This window comes from Exserohilum turcica (assembly GCF_000359705.1).
Source record: "Exserohilum turcica Et28A unplaced genomic scaffold SETTUscaffold_6, whole genome shotgun sequence".
NCBI classification, from domain to species: Eukaryota; Fungi; Ascomycota; class Dothideomycetes; order Pleosporales; family Pleosporaceae; genus Exserohilum; species Exserohilum turcicum.
Window position 1 is genome coordinate 1,306,052 of NW_007360277.1, and position 16,234 is coordinate 1,322,285.

The window sequence follows — 16,234 nt, forward strand, 5'->3', positions numbered from 1 at the left end:
TCTCACACGGTGATGTTGAGAGAAGGTCAGGACCAGATGTCTGGCATGGCGCATACCAAGTACATGGGACGTACACTTGATACGTATGACAGTGTCGATTGACGGCAAAAAGCGGATCATCACAAAAAGGGAGCGAGATGCGAGACGTACAGGCGCTAACGACGCCATGCGGGTCATTTGGAGATAGTAGAGGTGGGATGTTGCTTATCAGAGCGAACCCCGCATTCGGCAACCAGTCGGAGTGTGGAGCAAATCTATTCCCAACACATTTCTCGGTGTTGCTACGGAGTGCCAGCGATGGGCCGAGGCTCGGTAGTAGTGAAACAAGTCCACATAATGTGGTGATTCCCATTCAGTACGTCTACCCACAACAACTTGCCATAGTGCGGTTTTTTTTCTGGCAGCCTGCGACTTTGGATGTTTGCCTCGAGGGCGGGTGCAGACTGCGCCAGTCTTTCTGGATGCTTGGCATGGACGTGAAACTCCTAGGCCTTTGCGTCCTCGGCCTCCGGGTGGCCCACGGGCACCAGCTTGCCCACGACAAGATACTTTTCCTCAAACCTCTCCTCCCAGCCGCGCAGGGCATCCATCTGCTCGGCATCCAAGCCCTCGAGGGTATCCAGCGGGCCGTCGAGGTCCTTGGTCAGCATTTCCTCGTCGAAGCTGCCGCAGGCCAGGCCGCGCGAGGCATCCCTGCCGGCAAAGTTGGCATAGGGACCGCCGGGGCCGTAAAAGTTGCGGCCGGGGGTGACGTCGAAGACGCGGCCGCGCACGGCGAGATAGACGGGCATGTTGTTCAGGCCATTGTAGGGGAACAGCGAGGGCGGGGTGAAGGTGCGGAAGACGGTTGGCGGCGGGGCGCGAGGGAGCGTCTGGGGCGTCGAGGGCTTGAGGCGGAGATAGACGAGGAAGCCAAAGAGCGAGAGAAGCAGCAGATTGATGGGGGTGAAGACGGAGGTGCTGCGACGGGCTTAGTTTGGGCGCGCAACGCATAGCATAGGCGAGTATGAAGAAGAAAAGGCGTGCTTACGCGTGGGCTGCCGTGACGTCGGCGACAGGCGAGGGGACAGCTGTTTGGGCGGTCAGGCAATGTGTGTAGCGAGGAGACAGGGGCAGCGATGCGTACCGTCAGCCATGTTTGCGGGGGTAGCGAGGAGGGGATGTCAGGGCAGCAGGAGTCGTAGGAGGGGGGGAGATGGTGTTGTCGAGATGCAACGCAGCAACTAAGCAATGGCAATGGCAGTGGTAATGGCAATGGTAATAATGGCGGCAGTATTACTTTAGTGGCGGAGCATCGGGCAATGATGCAATCAATGCCCGTCCCCGCTTCTTCCCGTCGCCCGTCCGCCTACTACAGCTTACTATCATCACCACCACCGTCACCATCACCACCACCACCATCATCACCACCAAAAGAAACCCGCTCCATCCCATGTCAGCCCGCATCGGCATGGACTGCTTTCGTTTTGGTCCCCCTGTGCATTCGCTTCAAACGCACATTGGACGGCCAGCTGTCCGTGAACGGGGGGCTACTTGCAACACCATGGCCGGCCACATGCGATAACAGCCCTCGCGGGTCTTGATAAACAGTGCCGCAATCTCTCTCTCTCACTCGCATTCTCTCTCGTCTTCACTCGACATCGATTACTCGTCCGCAAGCCTACAATCTTGCGTGCCGCCGTTCCCGCTGTGCCACAGTGGGCCAAGGCTGAAACCGCCCCGGCCTGAAACGCGTCTCTCGGATTCACCTGAGTCGTCACCCCACATCGTGATTCGCCCTCGCTGCTTGCGCCTCTCCCGCCAACAAACTACGGTTCCGAGACTCCATCGCTGCTGGCAAACCGTTGTGCCCGTTAGACGACCATCTGGTGCTACGCCTGGCTCACCGCGTCGAGTCCGGTGAGGCCTGCCTCGCCTCGCCTAGCCTGCCGTCCCCTCGTCGTCTATCGCGACTCAGGCCGGATTATTTTTACATTGCGCCGCTGACTCCATCGCCTCCCTTTCATTTATCAAAATTGCGCCCCAGGAGAAGACAACGTCTCTTTGCCCACTTAATCCGACCCGCTCCCACCTGACGTTGCCCTGCCCATCTTCTCCCGCGGTACGTACAACCATATTCCAAGCCTTGTATTGGTCCCTTTCCTAGTGTCCGCGAAACCCACCCTTGTCTGTCAATCTGCACGCAATTCACTCTCCCGCCCCCGGACGGTGCCAGTACCACACGTCCACCATTGGCCCTTCTCCCCAGACCCCTCCGCTCAAGTCCCACATTCGACAGGCCATGATCTTCTCCCACACCCTTCGCCTGCTGGCACGCACTTGTACTAGCGCCGCATGAGACTAATTGTGGTTTCACGCAGGCATCCTCACCATGTGGAAACGATTACAGGGTCACGTCCGCGAGAAAGAGAAGCATGTGCACATAGGCAACCCGGTCCTGGTCGAAACTACCTATGACCAGGATCAACTCGACCGTACTCCTAATGTCACCGATGTACAGATTGCCGCTCATCAAAACTATGTACTTCCCCCGCTAGACTCGCTGTAGGTTCTCCAGTCATTGCATCCTACACCCCCCCAGTGCTCACGCCAAATCTAGCTCACTATCCCCAAAGCCTCGAACCCCTAGAGCGTCAGAGGTACCGACTCTAGCTTCGACTAAGCGAGTCTCAGCAGCCCCAACAGACTCTTCGGTCTACTCACGGGCCTCGATCGAGTACTACTACTACAGCAACCCCACTGCTACGCTACGCTCGGGGTACGACCATCTATCACCACCAAGCTCTCCAGAACCCGAAACGTTTACTTCGCCGTTTGATGCCCATCCAAGGTCTCGATCTACACGCGACACGTCTATACGCGACGTATCCCCAATGGACGACAACCGAAAGAAGATGCACGGCGAGTCTCGTGACCTTGGCGCCGTGCCTGTCCTACGTAGAGCACCGTCGGTGGTTCGAAGTGGCGATGTGCCGCCTGCTCCCAAGCAAAAGTTCTGGGAAGGCAAGCTTGCACCAAACAGCAAGGTGAAATGGGACGACTATTCGGGTGAGCCCAACGTCGCTGGCAAGGCCGCGTCAGTGGACCCGGGCACGTTTGGGAGAGGCATTCCCTCTGCTAGTATCCAGCCCATGGGCTATCACGTCTCGGTAACAGCAAACAACCACCCCGAAAAGAAAAGTCTTAGCTTTGGAGAGCGCCTCACCCGCTTCGGCTCCAAGCGTACGCTACCAGCCCCCACAGCTGTCAAGACTCCATCCGGAGAAAAGACCTTGCAATTACCACGAAGGATAATAACGCCAAGCGTCGACTCGGAAAGATTAAACACGCTTGCGGCCGCCGTGGATCACGCATCCATGCTGCGTGAGACTCATCCTGTTGCAGCCGAAACACCGGGTCTCTACATGCATGAAGACACCATCAAGTCTGTCGTCCCGCTAAAAGTAGGCAAGAAGTCGCCCCCCGGAAGCGGATTGACCTCTCCCATTTCACCTATAGGCCAGGGCCTCGGAATCAGTTCATTCGCCTACCCAAGCACCATCTCACTCCTTGACCACAAACAACAGTCTCCAACCCTCGTAGTCAATTCTGCCCCGCCTGTGTTGCCTGTCCGCCGAACTCCGACCCCGCCCCAATCGACCAAGCGGCCTATTGCAAGCGACTTCTCGTGGACCTCGTACAGCTCGTACAACGCCTTGTCGACTGAGCAGCACTCGCCGCCCCCGTCACCCCCACTGCTAACCTCGCCCTCGGTGCTCACTCGCCGCCGCCCTGTGCCACACGCCGACCGCATTCCCGACTCGCGACCCGCTATATCAAACATGCTGTCTCCCTCAGTCGCATCCACCTTCTCCACCTCGAGCGGCAGCTCCAACACAACCAAAGCCCTGCCACACCCGCCCACTGCTCTCTGCGCTCTCGACCACATTGCCCTGCTTGAATCGCAGCAAGAAGACCTCCGCATCCGCCGCAACAACGTCTACCGCCTCCTCAGCGACCTCAACAAATCCGTCCCCTCCAATCCCCTGCTAACCGACTTCAAAAAGGCAAAGGCCGTCGAGCACAAGAAGAAGGCATTCGAGGTGGAGCTCGACGAGATTCGACGCGAGGAATACGACGTAGGCCTCAAGTTGCATCGCGCGTGGAAGAAGAGGGAAAAGGATGACCCCAATGCTGCAGGCAGTGCTTTGTGGGTTCGCAGAGTGACGAGTTGATGATGCTCTTCTTTTTTTTATGTCTTTGGGATTATGCATTGCTCAGGGTCGGTCTTTTTTTCCTTGTTTTTTTTCCTTTTGTCTAGCGGGATTTTCTGTCTCTTTGTTATTTACCCCCAGTCTCTTCTTTTTTTTTCCTGTGTAGGATCCTGATCTTCCTTTTTCCCTTTTTTCCTTACCCCCTTTTGCGAGTCAATGTGTTTGCTGTTTGAGCGCTACTACTACTACCACTACCACTACCACTACTGCTACTGCTACTGCTACTGCTGTATTACAACCTTTTCTGCTAGTTTACTTTATTATCCATCCACCTTGGGTCTTTGGACACTTCCGCTCCCGCTCCCCTTTTCTTTTCCTTCCATTTAATAATTTTTGTGAGCGTAAATGTTAGAAGTAAGCACGGGGAAAGGTCGAGTCAGATACAGCTACGGCTCTGGGGGTCGGGAGTTGTGAGCATAATTCAATTTCTCTCTTAAATGTGATTCCTTCCAATCGTTCAGCGTGTTCGTCGTGCTTTTCATCCCAAACATTCAACACTTGATATTGCTTAATTGATCTAATTTTTTTCTTCTTCTTCTTAACTTTTCTACATAGTACAAGTCATGGCTCAATCAACCTCAGGAACAGGCACTCCATTGACAATCATCATGCCCTCCCTGCCCAGCGCCTTCATGGCCTTGGCGGCCTCCTCGTTCCTAAGCTGCCTTGTTTCCTCGTCCGTGACAAGCACAAAGTCGTACTTGAGCAGCTGGCAATCTTCGCTGACGCCGTACTGTTTCGCTTGTTCGGGCGTCACGGTTTCCAGAGGCACAATGAGGGATTCCTTGACGCCGAAGACGGCGTCAGAGGTTTCATACAGCGAGCCGCGGACATAGAGCGCTCTGAAGTTGCTGTCAGTTTTGTTTTGTTTTCCCGGGGCAGAGTAAGTAAGCGAGGTATGCTTCGCCACAAGCGAAGGATAAAGAAGAAGGAAAAGGGAAGGGAACATACGTCACCAAGTTATCAAAACCTTCCTTCTCAAACATAAAATGCATGTGGCTCGGCCTCCAGCAGTGGCGGCCCAGCTTATCCAGCAACTTGCCCACGGGCCCGTCATGAGGAATGGGATACGGCACAGGGACAATAGCCTTGAACCAAAAGACGCCCTTGTCATCACTCGTGATGATGGCGCGGCCATCCGCCTTGCTGCCGCGGTCCTCATACTGCACGTCGTATTTGCCCTTTGAATCCGTCTCCCAGATGTCGACCTTGACGCCCTCGACGGGCGCGCCTGAGGTTGTTTTCACAGTGCACACGACGAGCATGGGCGTGCCCGAGGGGTCCGCTGAGATGGCGGTGCCAGATGCCGACGGCGGCGCGTCGTGCGTGTGGAACGGGCCCAGCACCGTGCCTTCGGTTGACGAGGGCGGCTTCGGGTGGTCCATCGAGTCGACCAGCAGCGACAGGCCGACTATGTCGGATAGCAGGATGAATTCCTGTTTTCGGGTAACACATAGCCTCGGTTAGCATACATGGACATTACTGCTACTATTACTTCTGCTGCTGCTTGTGCTTATGCTGATGATGCTTACACCGGAGTGTCTCGGGAAGTGGGGGGGAGAGAGAAATTGGGGGAGCCCACACACACAAACTCAACTTACCTGTCGCACGTCTGAACATATCTGGCCGACCGACGTCAGAAACATGATGCCGGCCATCCACTCGTCGAAGCTCAGCCGCGTCTCGCGCGCAAAATCGTGCAGGTGCGAGACCAGGCTCTCCATGATGTATTTGAGGCGTGCATCGCGGCACTGCGAGTTGATGCGCTGCACGTTCTCGGTGATGTTGTCAATCGTCAGGTCCTTGAGGACGGGCACCGTGGAAGCGTCTGCCGACATTTTTCTGGGTCTAGCTTTCTAATGGTGATTCTGTGCAGAGGCAACCGTGGTAGTGTTTCTGTGGTTGACGTGTTTAGATCTCGGCTGTGTGGGGGGGGGGAGCGCTGACGTGTGTTGTTGTACGTACGTTTTGTGGGAATTGGACCTTGGTTGGGTACGGGATAGAAAAGGAAAAAAGGACTCGACTTTACCTCAATTGTAGAGAGAAGAGAGAGAGAGAGAAAGAGGAGGAGAAGGAGAGGATCAAGAGCAGAATTAGTAGCTCCCCTCCAACGAAACAAAAACTAAACCATAGAGCTACCCCCCAATTGTCAGCCGTGAATCTCCGTATGGTGTCAGCAGCGGAATGTGGTCCGCGCACAAAAAAAGCCAGCGCAACGACGTATATACACGGCTCCCTTGTCCATTGTCACCCCAAAAATACGCATTGAATGAGGTCGATAGGTCCCAGAGTGCTGGCCAGCAATGCGTGGTCTTTGCGCTGTCGGCAGGTGGTGGAGATGGTGGTGGTCGGAGGTATACTTCGGTTCCTGGATGCGGGGTATGTCGGCTTACCAAGAGCTGACAAGCGGCAATTAAGCTTGTGGGGGCCTATGTCATTCGAGGCTCTGCTGATTGGGCTAGTGTTGTTGACTCGCTCTTCACATGTCTTTCTCTTGGTTGGTAATATTGTTGTATTTGATAAGTGTAAAGTAATAAGTAACGTATTGCAAAGATATCATGGGAAATTGGGGGTTTTTTTTTTCGAATGGCTTTTGCAACTGGATATTGTTGCAAGCAAGAGGCCGTCGAGCAAAGTCTATTTCATAAACAGGATCTTGTATCTACTAAACGCTTCCGCTCTTCATAAGTAGTAGTAACATATATTACTACTGATGTATTGCGCATAGGGCATGGGATATAGTTCCTTACTGCTATCGTCTATTATATGTCGTATCGCATTGTGAAATCCGCTACGTTAGTACGTTGAAGTCACTTGTAGAAATACACTAGTGATGAACAGCACTTATGCTTAAACGTTTATAGTAACTCTACGTATAACTATAATCCAACGCGAACTGTGTTAGGCCCGGTTCTAGCAGCATAATTGCTTTGTTCAACTCCGGGCCACCGCATATCGCTATCATAGCTTGTTCTTCTAGGCCAAGAATCTAGGCCCATGCAAAGTCCTAGTTGCGTGCTCGAATCTCAATGGTCTTCTCGGAAGTCTTCAGAAAGCAATGTATGCTTCGACAATCGCATTGTAGTCGAACAATATCACGGAAGTTCCGCTCGCCCTGGGCAATCCCTAACAGGGCACTACGCGACGAAACCTATAGTACAACACATATCTCGACTTTCCTTACCTCTCTCTATCCTTGAATATCACGCCAAATCATTCAAATTCTATTCGTGTCAGCCGGGTAAGGGAAAATGCGGAAATATCTTGCCCGTGATGAAGGCCCACTGCGAAGTCATCTCCAACATGTATACCCAGGCAAATATGTCACTTAGTCCTGGGTAACAACAGAAGACGGAGTATGCGATACCGTAGCTGGAGCACGAATACGTGAGCTTTGATATCGTCCATGAAGCTTGTTGGTGGGAATGACGTGCAGCGATGCTTACCCCACCTGATTGTCCAAAGCGTGACATATCGATCAACCCAACGGTGACATACTAACAGCCCACAGATAGCAGATCTACAGAATATATATATTAGAATATATATATTTCAGAGTCTCCGTCTTTTAAGTGCGCAAAAGTGCCGCTCTCAAAATCATGGCCTCATCAGACATTACATCCGCAGTCCACACCCACTACTCCACCCTCGCCTCGACTACCACCTCGGCTTCCTCAAAATCCTATTCCACAGCCGTTGCATCAGCCTTTGGCTACACCCCCTCAGACCTTGCAGCCATCCCTGCGGAGTCTAACCTCGGCCTAAGCTGCGGGAACCCGACTGCACTCGCAAATCTGAGGCAAGGAGAGACGATTGTGGATCTGGGGTGCGGAGCTGGGTTCGATGTGTTTCTTGCAGCTAGGAAAGTCGGGGAAAGTGGCAGAGCGATTGGGGTGGATTTTAGCGAGGTAAGTCACCCCGCCAATACTTAGTTGAACGTTGTAAGTGGCATAGATGGACAAGGAAGAATGGGGGTGGGCAGGAGAGAGCCATCAGAGATTCAGATGATCTTTTTTTTGACGAGCCACGGCCAGGAAATGCTCGCCCGCGCAAAACGCAATCTGGAGAACTCAGATGCGAAGAATATCTCCTTTATCAAATCTCCCATCACGGCCATACCCATCGAATCGGGAACCGCAGATGTAGTCATTTCAAACTGCGTCATCAATCTCGTTCCGCACGGCCAGAAGGCCCTCGTCTTCTACGAAATGGCGCGCATCCTCAAGCCTGGCGGACGAGTTGCGGTCTCGGATATTCTAGCCAAGAAGCCGCTGCCAGAGGATCTGCAGAAAGATATGGCGACATATGTGGGATGTATCTCCGGGGCAAGCTTAGTAGGGGAGTATGAGGAGTGGCTGAAGAGTGCTGGGTTTAGAGAGGTGAGTATTGTGGATGCGGGAACGGATGTCAATGTTTATCGGGATGCCGAGGGAAGTGAATGCTGTACTAGTGACGTTACGAATGCAAAGTGTAGTAAAGAGGAGGAACAAGTTGGGTGCTGTGGGGGACAAAAAGCCAAAGATGAGATCCCACAGAAAGAGTTGTTGGCAAAGGATGTCAACTTCAATGAGTGGGTCGGTATGTACTGAATTGAGTTGAAAAGCCTACACATTTGACACTGACCTTCCGCTAGGCTCTTTTAAGATCCTTGCTGTGAGATAAGACACTCAGATCTTTTTCCATTCACTGGTCGATTTGGGTTCCAACATGCAGGCCAGAAACCTAGCACAGGCCATTTTCCAATTGCACATCTAACCCTACTTCCAGAATAATGAGGAGCAGGCATTTTGATAAAAAGAAGCCAAAACTTCCGAATGGCGTACTCTAGTGAAAGTTGAACGGTGACGTTTCCCAGTCAATTTATCCTTTTCGAGCGCAAGCCCCCAAATCCCCCAAACTCAAATCCCCAAGCTAGTCGTTCCCACCAACACAAGATGTGAACTAGTACAACACTCCAATCGCAAAGCGCGGCCAAATGAACTTCATCTCCAATGCATCCTATAGGCTCGTATTTGCTCGCTGTCGGGCAAAAGTATTGGTTCATCACAATAGTATCAAGCACATGCCACGATCGTGGCTGATGGAACAAGCATGTCTACGCCACTTGATATGGCAAAGCGAAACTTTGACCCTGGTGGTCCAAAAGCAAACCTTATAGCCTTGGGTTGCGGAATCCTAATTTCACGCGCGGGGAAAATAACCGTTCCAAGGGATTGGGCCGTAGCGGAATGGGTTGCATGTGGCGCATTTACTTACTTTGGCCTGCCTGCACGCGAGAATTTCTTTTTTTTCTTCCTTGGAATGTCTTTGCTGTGCCATGATGCCGAATTGAGTGAAAGTCATACTTCCTGGATTGAGACAACATGTATATATTTCGCCGCACACGAGTGAGCTTGTAGATGTTTTTTTCTCTCGGTTGTCGGATGTCGATTTTGCGTATGGAGAATAGTTACAATTGACAAATATGGTTGGAAAGCTGGAAAGTACATTGCGATAGATTCGATCAACCTGTTTCTAAAATGTTGAAGACAAGACACTTTGCACAATGCTATCCTCATCCTGTTCTCGTCTTGTATAGAGGCGAGGGAAAGCACGGTGTGGGTGGGTGCGCGAAAAAGTGGCAATGGTGGAGCCGGATCGGGTTGTGGAGGGAGATGGCTGATCGGTACCTTGTTTGGGGATTTGCGTAGTCGATGTTCTTCCCTTGCCACAATCGTTTGATTCAAGGTTGTAAGGCTTGATTTTCGTTTGCTAGCTTGAAATTGATTAGTCTTCCTGGGTGCTCTTCCATCCTCATTCGAGCGATATCATAGTACAATCGGTGCTATGCAAAGTGACTTGAATCATCATCTACGCGACCGGGAATAAATTGAAAAGTGTATTCCTCGTACGCTAGACTATCCGATCCTCGCGGCTCTCGATTTCGACGGCAACGCTGGTGTTCTTCAGGATGTTCCTCTGACTCCCACCATCGCTCAGTTCCTCCCACGCCCTGCTTTCAACACCGCATTTGCTATGCAGGTGTGAAGGTCCCGCCGTTGACCACCTTGCCGATTCCATGGCGCCGGTCTTTCTAGTGCTTCTGATTACATCCAGTCGATGTGAGTGGTCCGTGATCACTGGCGTCTTGACATTGGAGTTGGTGGGGGCAAGTTTACGCATAAAAGGAATATATGCAAGGATAGGGCGGAGAGTCGCAAGCGAGCCCGCTATGATTCCGATTCCTGATTCGAGAAGACCCCATGTAGCGATGTTGGCGATGCCATATACAGCATTATCGGTATTCTCGGAATTCCCGTACTTGGCAATGTACACAAGACGCATAAGTGTTGCGGTTGAAGCGCTGTTCTTGTGAGCTGTTGTATCAACCGAGATCCGCTGCCTACTTACATTACGCCGAGCCCGAGAACGAAGACAAGAGATGCCTTGACATGCAGATTCATTTGTATCTTCCAAAGAATGAGTGCAGGTAGTATTGCGCAGGCCCAGTCGGTAATGATGTTGCTTATGGCTGTGGTATAAGAGATGGCGAGAAAGGTGCCCGGCCCTACACAGTGCCCCGCGAATGGGTCCCAAAGAGCTTGTACGGGCTGGCACGAAAGAAGGAATGCGACTTCGTTGATAATTGAAGAGATAACCGACAGGCCAATCACCAGCCAGAGTGTAATCCGATACACTCTTTCAGGAGTAATCCTCAGTAGATTGACACAGATCGAAGCCTTGATCGGAGCAGTCGTCGCGCCATACGCTAATTGATACACGATAAAGTACTAGACAGATCAGTACTGGAGCCAGCCTCATGTCGAGCTCAGCGATACTCACCTTTCGACATTTGAGGATATCCTCAAAGGTCAGCTGCGACAGGTGAGCCCTGATCCCGTTCAAAGTAGCAAGTACCCCAAATGCAGAGCAAAGAAGAAATAAAAGCTGCCCAAAGTTAGGCATATGTCAAAGTACAATATGGGTATAGTTACCAGGCCGAGAATCATGAGCCAGTCATCCTTGCCCAGAGCTTTGATCTTCAGCCTCGCAATAATCCGCAGGGCGACAGTAATTGAAGCTAAGATCGAAAGCACAATCGCTGTGACTACAAGGGCTAAGCCCGGGCCCTTTGGATGTGGGGCCATAGATGCGGACAACTGGGGGCTGATCTTGATAATTCGGAGTCGTCTAGTCTCTCTTTGTAAAGTCTGCCAGAAGACGCGGATACATATATATTGATGATCTGCCCATCCTGAAATATCAGACCATACGCTACTTCAGACAGGATCGAAACTGACTCAGAACCTGCAATACTCTGAAGCAGAGGATGAGAAAACGCCTTCTAGTCAGGAAGCGATGTCTCCCTTATTGCCGTCTCCCGCCAGAGACCCCCACCCCCCTTTTTGTTTGGAAGTCATCTTCCGCAGGATACGCGAATCAGCGAGAGAGAACTGCTGTTAAAGTTTGTCGCGAACAGTGGGCTCGTACAGCCCGATCACAGTGCATCGATACATCGATAGAGTGAAGGTTCTCCCTGGGAAGCGCCGTCTAGTCATGACCGCCACCGCCATCATCGAGGCACTGTTCCCCATTGGGGCGGCATAATGTTCCTTGAGTATAACCAAACATAGAGAAAACTGAGATTACGAATGCAAGCCACCAGTGTCGTCTAATGGCGAACGGTGTGCGCATCTGGACACGATCATCGGGAGCGGTTCCGCGACGAATCGGATGGCTTCCCAGATGCTACGCTATGCCACTTGTATGGCGCAAAAACGCCTCTGACTTTGCTTTTCCAAGAGCTGGAGGGGAAATGACAAATCTGTATACAACCGTCCAACAAGCGCCTGGGGATAATAGAATAGATGATAAGGTGCCAAGATAGATGTGAGGCGCCTGTCAGAAAATTTGGCCAGATGTTGGGCTCGAATGGTCTGGCCAGCGGCCGGGCATCCCAAAGGCAGGATGTTGCTACAACGGTGTCGCAGGCAGCAAGAATGAAGCATGGCGAATGGGAGGTCACAACCATCGAAGACAGACGGTTGAGAGATGATGACGACTACAAGAGGGATGGAATCTGGTTTGTTTTGCTTTTGAGTCTCCTGTGGGTCCTCGGGAATGTATATGCTGATCAAGTGGAATAGTGTAACGAGGTGAGGCTGAGGTGAGGCTGAAGTTCAAAGGCTGACGCATTCCAAGGAACTAGTGGGGATGGGATCTTGGTGAGCCAAAATAGCGCAATCAAAACCGCCCAACTTTAGGTATTTGCTTCTGCACTATTGTTGCGCACCAAGAGAGAGGAGCCTGGCCAACGATCAGGGAAGCATGCCAGACCCACCGAAACCCCTATACATGCAACCCTCGCGCAGTATCCCGAGCGGAAGTTGAGATCTTTGAGAATACACAGTAAGACACGGTGTTGCAAGGGGGATAATCTAATGACGACTCCAGATTATCACGTATTCCGCGAGACTCTATTTCCTGCTTCTTATACTGCGCAAGACTTCCAGGTCCGCAGGAAGATCCAGAGCAACCCAGTCCACGCATGAAACATAAAGCAGAGCCATTTGTTCTCCTAAATCAACATTGTGGTCTCAAGATGCACGCCCCTGAGCCTCAAACATTTCCTTGCGGGCCATCCCAGGTTTCCCGCTCGGCAAGCAACGACAATTGTCAGACCCTGGGTCCGACCGTAGCACCCTGGCACATAATCACGTGCTCTTACTAGAAGGTGGTATATAACGACCTCTGATCGCTAGTATGGCTCACTAGCGATCCGTATCGTGCAATACAAGTAATGTTACTACCACTATCTACTGCTTCTGCATATACCGTGTTGTCTAACGCTCAGACTGTATACAGATTCTAGGTGCTTTAGGTGGCGCCCGATATCCCATAAAGGAGCTGCCTAAAGGCATTCGGCCTGTTATAATCAGTGATTTGTAGTACCTAACTTCTTTACGCAACAAGATGATGAATTTATAGCTATAATCTAAGTACTCTACTGCGCTGTGAAAGCCGCTGCGTCCGCACGTCAAAATCACTCATAAAACAAACAACAAATGATCTAACATGAACTGGGTTAGCCGGTTGCAGAAACAACACTAATCTTGAAGCCTCCACTCTCTGGCTTGGTTGCGAGACGTTCCAATATCTCTTGGTAATCGACCGGGCCTGAGCCCCAGGCCGCCATCCTTGCACTTTTTGCCAAGTCCTCGTTGCTCTGCTTCTCCCGGGCTTTGATACCTTGAGCACCACCAGTAAAGTAGCTAGGCGTGCAAGCACTCATTCCACTGTACACAGCAGCCCTCTCTGCAATCTCATCGCCCCATTTATCTTCACTTTCTGGAGTGGCCTCGACGATTATCTTTTTCCCGTCTTCCAGCTCCATGTGTGCCTGCTTGAGTATGGATGCTAGGTATTTTGCCATTGTATCGTATATGGATGTGAGATTCCACGAAGCCCCACCCCCGCGGGAAAAGAAGGAGAAGACATTTGGAAAGCCCGAAATCGCCATACCCAACAGTGGCGCGTTAGTCGCAGTTTCGGTTCTTTGGGTCATGGTTTGCCCATTCCGTCCTCGCATAACTGTACCGAGCTTCTGAGAAACATCTCCATTGTTAAATTGAGAAAATCCAGTTGCGAGGACTAGAGCGTCGATTTCGTACTCCTGGCCGCCGAACAATAGGCCATTCTTGGAGAATGCTTGCAGACCCTTTCCGTCAGTGTCAATCAAGGTGACGTTGGGTTTGTTGAATGCTTCCAAGTAATCGTCATGGAAAGTAGGCCGCTTGCACCAACTGCCGTACCAAGCCTTCAGCTTCTCGGCAGTGTCTTTATCCTTGACCACATCGTCGACGCGCTTGCGCAAGGCATCAGTACGCGGCCGGTCAATTCGATGGACTTCTCGCATGTATTCTTCCGCCTCGTGTGGCCGAACTGTTTTTCTGGTTGTTCCCAAAAAAGCTTCGGCAGCTGGAGTATGGGTCCATCCATCGTTTACAAGATTAGGTCCGTATCCTTCAGGATTGTTAGTGACCCATGCGTTGAAATTGAGTCGCCGGGCGCTCTGCCATCCTTTCTCCTTCGACAAGTCTTTGAATTGCTCCTCATCGGTCAAACGGTTACCGCGATACCCGCAGTATGACGGTGTCCTTTGAACAACGTACAAGTGTTTGGCCCACTTGGCCAATTCGGGTATGATCTGCACAGCAGTGGCGCCTGTACCAACTATTGCAACTGTCTTGTCTTTGAGGTTGACCAAGTCAGGCTGCTCCTGGGTACCGCCCGTATAAGTATAGTCCCAGCAAGCGGAATGAAACACCCGCTTGTTTTTTCTGAATTCTTCCCAGCCTGGAAGCTTTGGAATCTTCGGAACATTGAGGACACCACCGCTGACAATGACAAAATCCGCAAAGACAGTCAAAGATTCAGTTTTTCCATTCCCATCCACGGTACGGGTCAATTGTACGACCCAAACATTCTTGTCGTCGTTCCAAATCTGCGACTCGATCTTGGTGCAAAACTGGCCCTGGATGCCAAAGTGCTTAGCAGCTCGCTCATTCTGACCGCGAATCTCGGCGCCAAATGAGTATTTGTGCTTGGGCGTATATCCGGTCTCCTCTACAAGTGGAAGATAGATGTAGCTTTCGATATCACACATGAGCCCAGGATACCGATTCCAGTACCTATCGCACTGGTTAGCTGTTGTCTAAATTTGAATCAAAAAGTGGTAAATATTACCAGGTGCCGCCAAATCCACCCGCTGTATCAACGCATACAATGTCCTTTGCACTGAACCCAGCCTCGACCAAACGGCAAGCGTAGAGCAGGCCATTGTGACCAGCCCCGTTGACTAGAAACTTTACGCTATCTCCATCCTTGAGGGGAGGATTCTGAATTCTTGGGTCGTTCCAGTCTACCCATAGGTCCTTAGCAAGATCTTGAATTTCTTTTGACCGGGTATCAAAGGATTCGGTGATAGCTGCATCAGCAATGCGCTTTTCGCGCTCTTTCTGGTATCTCTGGAGCAGCTCCTGCTCATCAGGCTGAAATTGAGACATTGCAAACGGTCAAGGGAGTGGCTAACAAAAGAATGTTCTTGAAGTATGTTTCGAGGCTTGAAACAGAGTATGCAGAGACATATGGCTTGCGTTGACTTGATTTATAGTAGTTTTGTGCTGGAGCATATGGTCATGTAATTCATTTTCTTGTGCTAACTGTTTGATTTCTATGCGTGATTTTACGTGCTCACCACCGTATTCCACAACGCAATACGGGATCTGCGCGCTAACTGGTAAAAAAAAAACTAGCGTACTTACTCGCTAAAGGAATAGCCAGATTCCTAGTCTATATCGCGGGTGAGTCGAGCAGCATCCGGAGGCCGAAGCCCAATAGATTGTGATGCGGAGCAAACTGAGCACCATCCGAGGGCCGAAACTCCATACTTAGATCCCGATGTTGAACTGGTCTCCAAGACTTTCGACACGCGCACGCAATTTGGACGTAAGGTAACCCTTGAACTAAAAGGGGAAGGGCATAATTCCCTTTTGGAAGAAAACACACTAGGATAATTTGTGACAGGCTCCCCACAGCGCATAGTATAACAGGATGGACAGCAGCCGGCAATTTCCTACAGTATCCGTACGGAACACGGGTCTGGACAACCTCCGACGATGACGGCGATCATTCCTTGCGGCAACTCGATGCGGAGCAGCAAACCTTAAAACAACCCTGCTCTTAATGTGCAGTCTCTTGTAAGCATAGAACTTCCTTGGTTGGGAAACCATGTACGGATATAGCTCCAAGGTGGTGCGTGGTTATACATGATTGGATAGCAAATCCGGTATTACTGGAGCATCCCGTGTAGACAACATTTGTTCATAACTTTTCCAAGACATCTCCAACGTCTAGTCTGCCAACTTACCACACCTCGCCGCGCAACCGAATATACAAAGAGAAGAAGAAGAAGAAGAAGAAGAAGAAGAAGAAGAAGAAGA

At 51.2% G+C, this 16,234-nt stretch overlaps 6 protein-coding genes across 6 annotated transcripts; 2 read left to right on the forward strand and 4 right to left on the reverse strand.

Moving 5' to 3' along the window:
* Positions 1 to 485: 485 nt before the first annotated feature.
* Positions 486 to 1,136, reverse strand: SETTUDRAFT_34306 (uncharacterized protein; the record flags this gene model as incomplete). The annotated part of the gene is made up of 3 exons (XM_008031276.1): positions 486 to 960; positions 1,031 to 1,070; positions 1,127 to 1,136. The coding sequence occupies 3 exons, from the start codon at positions 1,134 to 1,136 to the stop codon at positions 486 to 488; spliced, it is 525 nt and encodes a 174-aa protein (XP_008029467.1).
* A 1,235-nt stretch (positions 1,137 to 2,371) lies between these two features.
* On the forward strand, positions 2,372 to 4,214 carry SETTUDRAFT_22744 (uncharacterized protein; the record flags this gene model as incomplete). The annotated part of the gene is made up of 2 exons (XM_008031192.1): positions 2,372 to 2,544; positions 2,600 to 4,214. The coding sequence occupies 2 exons, from the start codon at positions 2,372 to 2,374 to the stop codon at positions 4,212 to 4,214; spliced, it is 1,788 nt and encodes a 595-aa protein (XP_008029383.1).
* A 553-nt stretch (positions 4,215 to 4,767) lies between these two features.
* Positions 4,768 to 6,149, reverse strand: SETTUDRAFT_121239 (uncharacterized protein). Its single transcript, XM_008031602.1, has 3 exons — positions 5,855 to 6,149; positions 5,205 to 5,689; positions 4,768 to 5,095 (listed from the first exon to the last, which is right to left on the reverse strand). The coding sequence occupies exons 1-3, from the start codon at positions 6,089 to 6,091 to the stop codon at positions 4,822 to 4,824; spliced, it is 996 nt and encodes a 331-aa protein (XP_008029793.1). The 5' UTR covers positions 6,092 to 6,149; the 3' UTR covers positions 4,768 to 4,821.
* Positions 6,150 to 7,852: 1,703 nt separating this feature from the next.
* Positions 7,853 to 9,033, forward strand: SETTUDRAFT_121241 (uncharacterized protein; the record flags this gene model as incomplete). The annotated part of the gene is made up of 3 exons (XM_008031603.1): positions 7,853 to 8,161; positions 8,288 to 8,831; positions 8,887 to 9,033. 3 exons carry the CDS (start codon positions 7,853 to 7,855, stop codon positions 8,913 to 8,915), a joined length of 882 nt encoding a protein of 293 aa, XP_008029794.1. The 3' UTR covers positions 8,916 to 9,033.
* Positions 9,034 to 10,145: 1,112 nt separating this feature from the next.
* Positions 10,146 to 11,410, reverse strand: SETTUDRAFT_141021 (uncharacterized protein; the record flags this gene model as incomplete). Its single annotated transcript, XM_008031604.1, has 4 exons — positions 11,228 to 11,410; positions 11,076 to 11,180; positions 10,644 to 11,023; positions 10,146 to 10,596 (listed from the first exon to the last, which is right to left on the reverse strand). Exons 1-4 carry the CDS (start codon positions 11,378 to 11,380, stop codon positions 10,146 to 10,148), a joined length of 1,089 nt encoding a protein of 362 aa, XP_008029795.1. The 5' UTR covers positions 11,381 to 11,410.
* A 1,907-nt stretch (positions 11,411 to 13,317) lies between these two features.
* SETTUDRAFT_156456 (uncharacterized protein) lies at positions 13,318 to 15,298 on the reverse strand (the record flags this gene model as incomplete). Its single annotated transcript, XM_008031605.1, has 2 exons — positions 13,318 to 14,923; positions 14,979 to 15,298. The coding sequence occupies 2 exons, from the start codon at positions 15,296 to 15,298 to the stop codon at positions 13,318 to 13,320; spliced, it is 1,926 nt and encodes a 641-aa protein (XP_008029796.1).
* Between the last annotated feature and the right edge of the window lie 936 nt (positions 15,299 to 16,234).

Excerpts from the sequence above, each read along its gene's own strand:
- SETTUDRAFT_121239 (XM_008031602.1), bottom strand. The coding sequence starts at position 6,091 with ATGTCGGCAGACGCTTCCACGGTGCCCGTCCTCAAGGACCTGACGATT. Across the intron at positions 5,690-5,854 it reads TATGTTCAGACGTGCGACAG|GAATTCATCCTGCTATCCGA; the intron begins GTAAGTTGAGTT and ends ACCCGAAAACAG. Across the intron at positions 5,096-5,204 it reads GGTTTTGATAACTTGGTGAC|AGCGCTCTATGTCCGCGGCT; the intron begins GTATGTTCCCTT and ends CAGCAACTTCAG.